The 9,860-nt window shown below is 41.5% G+C and overlaps 1 protein-coding gene across 1 annotated transcript; it reads right to left on the reverse strand.

Moving 5' to 3' along the window:
- Nucleotides 1-406: 406 nt before the first annotated feature.
- Nucleotides 407-8,985, reverse strand: aqp10b (aquaporin 10b; the record flags this gene model as incomplete). The annotated part of the gene is made up of 6 exons (XM_080836362.1): nucleotides 407-623; nucleotides 1,360-1,577; nucleotides 6,364-6,476; nucleotides 6,799-6,936; nucleotides 7,282-7,408; nucleotides 8,899-8,985. The coding sequence occupies 6 exons, from the start codon at nucleotides 8,983-8,985 to the stop codon at nucleotides 407-409; spliced, it is 900 nt and encodes a 299-aa protein (XP_080692488.1).
- Nucleotides 8,986-9,860: the final 875 nt, after the last annotated feature.

Genomic DNA, 9,860 nt, shown 5'->3' on the forward strand with positions numbered 1-9,860 from the left:
TTTATTATTAGTGGGATCTTGGTCTCCATCCTCCCATGAAACGGCAAACTAACTACTCCTACTCAGATTCATACATAACAATACTTTTATTAACAATACTCCGCAAAAGTTTTTTTCCCCTTACATACATACTTTTCCCTCATATGAAGTTAGTTTTCTAGTTGTTTTAAAAACGAGTCAGTAATCTTATGGAGAAAGATACAACAATAAGTCCCTGTAGTCAGAATCATAGGGCAAAATCTGGTAAGGACAAATTTGTTCAGAAATGTATCAGCATTACGTCTCTGAAACTTCATCGGATGAGTGATTGCCCCCGGAAGCTGTGTACTCCACCACATTTAGGAAAAGCATCCTTAATCGCCGTCTCCCACACAGCGGAGCCTCAGGTGGGTCTCTCCAGACCTTCTTACAGGGTTTTTACAGGGTTTGCCGGTTTGGGAATACCTCCGTCTGGACTTTTCCCCTCCAGCTCCAGTGCCGGGTGGTTGGCAAGGATGAGCTGGTCAGCGACGGTGTCTGAGTCGGGGAGATGCACTCCAACCAGCAGCTCATACAGCAGAGAGCCCGCCACAGCACCCAGGGGAGTGGCCACCACAGGCACCCACCACCATGACCCCCCAGCACTGCAGACAGAGAGGAGTGTGTGAGAGGGAGAAACAGAACATTGTTTCATAGGGCTGTTAAATGACTAAATGCTTTGGTCAGTTGCACCTCCCTGCAAACCTCGTCGAAGTCATTGTTCAGCTTCAATTCGTATTCGATGCTTGTCTGGGAATTCCCCACCCCCTTCACTGCATTTCATTTGCTCAGTTAGTCTGGCGAACTACTCAATGGCGGTCCACTTCAGTCACGTAATTGAACACTCCTTTTCTGTATGAATTGTTCCAGGGCAAGTTTCTGTTCTGTTTTCAAAGAAAACTTGCCTTTGAAATCATCCAAGACAGCCGCGAGAGCAGTATCGAAGTTTTGCTGTGCTCCGGCGGCCTCCATGTCCAATGTTTTCAAAAACCTCTTTGCCGTCGATTTTGTTACGTAGTCGTGGTTAGTTTAAATACGCCAATTGCGCACCAGGTAGCCAATAGCCAGTTTGTGATTGGCTCCAAGGATCCTTACAATGCTGAACTAAGTTGGTATAGATGCCTTGCCATACTGACTTTGAAGGCAAAATCAAATAGGCCGGAAAAAGAGAGGCGGGACTTTCCAGACAGATTTGATGCTATACTGCTGGTATAAATGGTTGAATGAATGTGTTTATCGATGCGTAGATTTCCATTCAGTTGGGGTTTGGCTTGATTGATGAGCCTGTGTGTGATCTGCAGTATGCCTCCTGTCTCAGTGTCTGTGAGAAGCTCAGCTCACCTGAACACCTCTGCCCCCCACCCGGCTAGGTAGGTGTAGACTCTCGGCCCCAGGTCTCGGGCGGGGTTGATGGCGTACCCGCTGTTCGATCCCATGGACACGCCAATCACCATGACGATGGCCCCCACCAGAACTGGCTCCAGGCCCCGAGGGGCCGGCGTATTCCTCTGGTCTCCGATCGCCAGGACACACACCAGCAGAGCAGCCGTGCCAATCACCTACAAGATTCACGTTCAAGTGATCAACGACCCTAACACGGCTGAGGTTCCAACGATAGAACTGTTTAGAACAGATCTCAGTTCTGTTTCTGGGCCCCCTGTTCTACCTGTTTCCATACCTGACTGAACTCATCACCAGAAGCACCCTTGATTAGTTGAGCACACCTGTAATTACACAGACTTCAATCAGGTGTGATTGGAGCAGGGACAGACAAGAGATATAAGATAAATAAGATGTGCTTGAAACAGGAACAGAGAGGAGATTTATAGGATGAATAAGATGTGCTTGAAACAGGAACAGAGAGGAGATTTATAGGATAAATAAGATGTGTTTGGAGCAGGAACAGAGAGGAGATGTATAGCAGTGGTGGTCCGTCAGGGCCTTCAAGGCCCTCTCTGCTTGCCTAAACAGAGAAGAAAATAAATGTAAGAAAATAAATGTAATTTTAATATTTTCTTTTCATAAATACAGTCATGGACAAAAATGTTGGCACCCCTGCACTTCTGTCAGATAATGCACGATTACTCCCAGAAAAGTGTTGCAATTACAAATGCTTTTCTATTCACATGTTTATTTACTTAGTTTGCATTGGAAAAACACAAAAAATCTGAGAAATAATGCCAAATCTGACTTTATTCCACATAAAACTCAAAAAAGGGCCGGTCAAAATTATTGGCACCCTCAACTTTATAATGGGTAAAACACCCTTAAAAATAAAGAAATACAAATATCTAAAATCTATAGCTTCCTATAACCATTAATGAGGTGTCTTACACCTCTCTACTGGAATTTTGGACCACTCTTCTTTTGCCAACTGCTCCAAGTCTCTCACATTTGAAGGGTGCCTTCTCCCAACTACTGATTTGAGATCATGCCCCAGTTGTGCTATGGGATTAAGATCTGGACTCATCTCGGGCACTTCAGAACTCTCCAGTGTTTTGTCTTAACCATTTCTGGGTCGTTTTGAAGTGTGCTATGGGTCATTGTCCTGCTGGAAGACCCCATGTCCTCTGACGGAGACCCAGCTTTCTGACAGTGGGCCCTACATTGCACCCAAAAATTATTTGGTAGTCCTCAGATTTCCTGATGCCATGCACACAGTCAAGGCATCAGGTTCCAGAAGCAGCAAAGCAACCCCAAAACATCGGTCCAGCTCCACCATATTAGCCTGTAGGGACCGTGTTCTTTTTTTTTAAGGCCTCATTTCGTTGCCTGTAAACTGCTTTACCAAAAAGCTCTACTTTGGTCTCATCTATCCACAGGACGTTCTCCCAGAATGATTTTGGCTTCCCCAAGAAAGTTTTGTCAAACTCCATTCTGGCTTTTTTATGGCTCTGTGTTAGCAGTGGGGTCCTTTGGGTCTCCTACCATAGCATCCCATTTCATTCAAAAGGCGACGGATAGTGCGAGCTGACACCGTTGTACCCTTTGTCTTGAATTTATTTGGAAGTTGTTCTAGGCTATTTATCCACCATTCAAACAATCTTTTGTTGCATTCTGTCATCAATTTTTTCTTCCTTCCACATCCAGGGAGGTTAGTGACAATGCCATGGGCTGTAAACTTGTTGATGACACTGCAGACAGTGGACACAGGAACATTAAGATCTCTGGAGATGGACTTATAGCCTTGAGATTGTCCATGCTTGTCTACAATTTTGGTTCTCAAATCCTCAGACAATTCTTTGCTCATCTTTCTTTTCTCCATGCTCAGTGCGGTATACACAGACACACAACACAAAGGTTGAGTCAACTTTGCTCCATTTTAACTGGTTGCAAATGTGATTTATATTTTACCAGCATCTGTGGCTTGCCACAGGTGAGTTTAAATAAAGATTAAAGGAGCATTCCATGCTTAAAATACAATTATTTCTTATAATTTTGAAAGGGTGCCAATAATTTTGTCCGGCCCTTTTTTGAGTTTAATGAGGAATAAAGTCAGATTTGGCATTATTTCTCAGATTTTTTGTGTCTTTCCAATGCAAACTAAGTAAATAAACATATGAATACAAAAGCATTTGTAATTGCAACACTTTTCTGGGAGTAGTGGTGCATTATCTGACAGAAGTGCAGGGGTGCCAACATTTTTGTCCATGACTGTATGTATTAAATTATTCCCCATAGTCCATTATCTTCATTTCATAGCTTCCAGCGTTGTTAATTTATGTTAGAGCTTTCATCCAATCATATTTCAGTTATCATGTGTTGCCACGCTCCGAGAAATCTTCCCCGAGAACAGAAATCTTCCCTGAGGCCTTCAGAATTCACATTGAAGGCCCGTGTACATCTGATTGGTTATCACAACTGGCTGTTTCAGTTCATTTAAGTTGAATGAACTGAAACAGACAGTTGTGAGAACCAATCAGATTTCGAGTTGGCGACACTTGGCCTTCTAGAAGGCCCGGAAGATTTCTTTCCTCGCGTTGAACGTGACACGTAAACGTCCTTTGATTGGATACTGAGGCAGACCGGTGCATTGCTTCAGTGCTCAGTTTAGCTGGCTAATGCGAAAACGACGTACAACGGTTTCAATGCTTATTATGCTAGTTGTTTCAATTGGTAAGACTAAATATAATTACATTAACCAACTCAAATAAACTAGTTTACACCAACTTGATAATTCCAGTTTTTGATACAATTACAACGCCATTTTCAAGACGGATCTTTCAAGAAAAACTGGATATCGTGAGGATGGGAAGTTTAATGGCACCCAGTGCAACTTTATATAAACATTCAATGAAAAATAAACATTCAATTTCTAGTCTTTTTTACACGTAGTTAGTTTCAATAACTCCATACCATTACATATCGACATTCAAGGAGCAAAGATGAGACGTTGTTGTGTGGTGAGAACTGATAGAAAACGTAAACAACAACAATCGCCGGTGGGGAGAGGCCATTTTTCCATTGACTGGAATCCCGCTTTATTTATTGTAGGTTACAAAAAATAAAGAAAATGGCGGCGATTGTTGTCGACGTCTCATCTTTGCTCCTTGAATGTCGATATGTAATGGTATGGAGTTATTGAAACTTACTACGTATAAAAAAAGACTAGAAATTGAATGTTTATTTTTAAGACTCGAAAGTTGCACTGGGTGCCTTTAATGAAACTGCTTTGCAGGTGGGACAATGTGATGTTTATTGGACAAACTTGTTAAAGCTCACATAGGCTACTTTCGGTGGACTTAATAAAACTTTGTAGACTAATCCCTGAAAATCGCCTTTTATTTTTAAGTTGTGACAGTAATATCCAAGCGATCATATAACTGAGAGTTTACTACTCTTATTGTATTGTTAATACGGGTGTATTGATTTTAAATGCTCCGGAAATATTAATAAAGTCTGTTGTACTAGACTATGTTAAGGTGATGCAATGCTCACTTATACCGCCTTTCTGTATAAATATAATGGTTCGAGAGCAATGGCGTCATAATGAGGGTATTAGGAGGTGGATTAACTCAGTTTAACATAGTGTAGGACATCGCTGAAGGCCTAGTCGTGAAATGCACGGACCGCCACTGATATATAGCATATATGAGGTGTGCTTGGAGCAGGGACAGAGAGGAGATATAGTTTTAATGGGCTTGGGGGGGGTTAGAGTTTCAAGTGGAGGGTATATTTTAAAAAGTGTCCATTGGCAATGCTATTACAGACCAATAACTGTCATCATTTTACAACATTCTGCAGCAGATGACTGGATTTATTTAGCCTGGATACCAGCCTGAACTCCGCCCACAAAATTTTTGGTCCGGGAGATTCAGTCTGGAGTCGAGCTAGTTGGGAAGGTTTAAACGGCCCCGAAAAGGGATCTGACCATTCAAATTGTAAGGGCGGGCTTTATACGTTGATGGACAGACATAGATAGATTACCGGTATACATCGAACAAAGATGGCGCCGTCTCGGGAGCTTAGTGGGACATATTTGATATGATTTAAGGTATCTACACGACTTTTTTTATGTCTACATTGACTCGGTTAGTTGTGTATACGCAACACCAATGTTGCCTAGGATTGTAGGTCTTAACTTATGCACTCTAGACCATTATTGAAAGGTTATGCTAACAGCGTAGACAAAAAGAACATTAGAACTAATGGTAGCTTCTAGCCTTGAGTGCTAATTAAGTAACGTCTCAACAGATATTGACAGCGCATTCATTTTGAAAGAGGAACAGAGAAACGCGATCAAGGCATTTGTCGATTGAAAAGATGTTTTTGCCGTCCTTCCTACGGGATCAGGTAAAAGTTTAATCTATCAGATGGTAATAATACTACGTTGCTCTGATTGGTTCTAGGTATCCAATTCAGCGAAGAGGAATTTTCTTTCCTGGTTCGTTGAAACACGCCCCATAATCACAGCCCAGTGGTCCGGTCTCAGACTCATATTCTGACTAGAATTATGAGTATGACATCGTCAGGCTAGGATTTATTAAATAGACGTTAGAAATAGTTGTCATTTACACCACACTAATGTGTGTAATGTTGGATGTTAAATTCTGCTGTGGCAGTGTGAACTGGCTCCCAGTGTCCACTGTAGCCTACGTAACGCACACTAATGGTATTATGAGACTTGACTGATGTGCCCTCTTAACACCTCAAACCCATGGGGTCAGGGAGCCAGGATGTACTCAGAGTGGCCATGCAAATACACGTCTATTAGCTTCCAAACTATCTCCTGTTACATGTCCCACCACACAGCTCTACATGGCTTGTAACCGTCATAATTGCACCGTCCATTAGGATCAGGTAGCCTAACTGTATTTAAATGAGGCAGGAACAGAGCAGTCAGACCTGGTCTAGGACTCCAGAGCCCAGGGAGAGGTAATCTGCTGGGTAGGTGGCAAAGATGCCTGCTGTGCCTTTTGGTCCGGATACTTCAAGTCCCCCAAAGCTCGAAATGGCATCTGTGTGCACGCAAATACAGACACACGTATCAACAACGCCGCTGCATATACCCAAAAGTAGACTTAGGACTTATGTGAGCAGTTTTACTGGCAGTAAAAACAGTAATAAACGCGGCTAAACAACCTGTTTGATATATGTTACAAATCATAAATCTCCCTCCGTAGTATTCAAAGACTGTCAAGGACTACTCAGAACCTCACAATGTACATTTAGAAAATACCTACTACAAACAATAACAAGCTGGGCGGTTAACAGAATCAGGTAAAACACCTCAGGTATGTTCCATAGTTCTCTATAATAATGCCTAATGTCAGTCCTCACCGTAGTACTGAAGGTGAACGGTGGCGGCAGCCAGGAAAGCCCCAAGGAACTGTGAAACAAAGTAGAAAGGCAGATGTGTCCAAGGGTGTCTGCCCAGCAAGCACAGGCTGAGAGACACGGCGGGGTTAAGATGGGCACCTGGAAGAGAGTGGCTTTTAGAGTTTTATTCATCAGATGGAGATTGAAATGTTGATCTTAGGACATTTGTGGGGAAAAAAGAAAACGGATATGAGAGAGAATCAGTGCTTATGTTGTCAGTTTAAATGTATTTGGTCAAAACACAGTTATACATCAAATTGATTTATTGAAAACAGTTGAAGCACGGAACACATTTTTAGCAACATGTTCAGACTGTGGTTTCAAGTACAACAACTATAAAAGTCAAGTATGTTCATTTATGTATGATATTATGATTATGATATTATGAGATGTTGTGTGTTGGTGCACAGATTTATAATGTCCAAATATTCTATAGCTCCTCACCTGAGATTCCTTTAGCGATATACACACCAAAGGTGGTGCCGAGGGCAAAGCCCAGGTTGATTGACAGGTACTCTCCTTTGGTGTCCCTCGAGGTCGTAACCTGGGCAACTGAGCCACATCCAAACAGCTGTGAAAATCACAGCAAGAGGAAAGCAGAGAAATAGACTTTAAAGGTGCAATGTGAAAATGTTAAAATAGACCACAACAATGCAATTCTGCAAGGACAGGGAAGCAATGGTGTTTCACAATATTTATATAATAATAATAATAATGCATTTTATTATGCATTCTATGCATTCAGATGTTTTAAAAATGTGTCTCTGTCATGGTCAGAGTAATGACAAACAGTACAATTAGAGGCCAGAAATAGGGAAACAATTCACAGGGATATTTTTAGCATGCATTTGGAATCACTGTCTCATGCATCACATTGGGGGAGAAAGCCTCTCAGCGAACATTACAGCATCACAGCACACCTATTGAACAACTTTATGCACAAAACCATAGTAAAGGACAAATATAAGCTACACAGTCAAGCATTTAATCACTCATGAAACAGGATAGCTCAGTCTGCTCTTGCCAATTATATACAGGCTAAGAGCCAATAACCTGCTGCGATAAAATTATGAGGAACTCAATCTTTATCACATGCACGATAGGCTTGATGACAGCTCTCAGTAGGCCCTTAAGATCCTGTAATTAATCCGGAAATGACCCAGGGTTCCTGAGAACTTTTATCTCCCTATTCAAGTTAATTTTGTATCAAAGTCCCCGGATAGCTGCGCTCTCATTTCACAAAAGACATGCCCAGAATATCTGCATTGTTTTGAGTCTTATCACAAAAGCCATCTGAAGGAGGTTTATAGACAGCAGAAAACTAAAGAATGCTGTCTGAATACTGACACCAAGACATAAACCTATGACCCTGAGTAGACGGTAATCAAGATGTCATGTTGAACACTCATCAGCAATCACACATTACGAAATGAAGTGTTGTGGAAGTACTGACTACACTAATATGATATGATAGTTGGGAGATATGATGAAGTAAGAAGTTAGTTTATCACACCTCTCACACGGTGGTGGACAATGAGACTCTCACACACACAATCATGGATATAAACATGTGCTACACATGTTCAAATGAGCACATGCTGATGTACACATGCATGGACCAGGGTTATTCTTTCATGCATTCTTTTATTCTACCTTTTCCCGCTTCTATAACCCAACGCTTTCTTCACAATTCCTGAAAAAACTCAAACTAAATAAAGACTAAACTAAAGCTAGTATATTCCTTAACAACAACTAACAAACAAAAACTCTTGCTCTTGTAAAACTAACTAAAACTTAACTGAAATCAAAAACCCAACTGCAAGACTAAATACAAATAAAGAGTAATACAAATTCCCAAACTATAATACCTCTGGTATGGACACAAACTTCAAAATGCTTTGACATCTACAATTCTGCAACTGCAAAACATCACCTACATAATATTAAAACGAACTGCAAGTGATCAACTTATATCCCAGCCATTATTTTACTAGTTTTTGTCAGCAGCTATGAGAAGAAACAAGCATTTACACACAGATACACACACACACACACACTTACAATCATGACATAGACCCCCAGGCCCTCTGCCAGGCACTCTCTAGCCAGTGAGTTTCTAATACGACACTTCCTCAGAAGCCGGTCCATTCTAGTCGCCACCTCTGTTCTAGGATCAGTCTAAAAGCGTGAAGGGTCTGGAGGCAGACCTGTGAATCCACCAGGAGGGACAAGTGACTGCCAGGCTCCAGGGAGAGAGTGGAGTAAACCGTCAGGCAAAACAACCATTTGAACTGGGGCAGTACTGTAGGGCCCTCTGTACTTTTGTCCTCCAGGGCTACATCACCTCAGTTAATGAATGAATGGTGTGTGTTAGTGTGAGTGTGTGTGTGTGTGTGTGTGTGTGTGTCAATGTGCGTGTGTAGTTTATCGTATGATTTTTATATAGTGCATATTATTGTGCAAAGGTCTCAGAGTAGCCGCTACAGTTATGACATAATGTGATAAACAGTGACTCTACAGTGATTAAACAGGGAGGAAGAATTCTGTATGATGCAACTTGTGTAACCCATCTTTTTAAAACAGGTGGAGGCATTTGATGTCCCCTTCAAGATAGAGAACCACAAAGACCAAGCAGAGCAACCAATGCCTGCAGTTTCTATACTTAGTTCTCATTTGTAAGGTGGCCTGTGTCTCCCAAACACAAATCTAGGATACAACTCCATTTAGTCTAACTAAAATACCCTGAAATGCAAAGTATTTAAGCAATACTACTAATAATAGTTAGTGTAATACTATGGGTGCTATGTGAAATAGCTAAGTATTATCCGTCTTGACTAAAAACGATCAGGTATTTCATTGTACTTTTGTAACATGGCCATGGTGCTAACCACCTTGTAAACTTTAACTCCGTTAATAAATGAGGACAGGCATGGAATTTCAGTGACAGTTATTCGTCAGAAGTTAGACCATCCTGGAGCTTACCATCCTTTTCCTGAAACGAATTTCTCAGTATTAGAGCACCA

This window comes from Sprattus sprattus (assembly GCF_963457725.1).
Source record: "Sprattus sprattus genome assembly, chromosome: 4".
Lineage (NCBI taxonomy): Eukaryota > Metazoa > Chordata > Actinopteri > Clupeiformes > Clupeidae > Sprattus > Sprattus sprattus.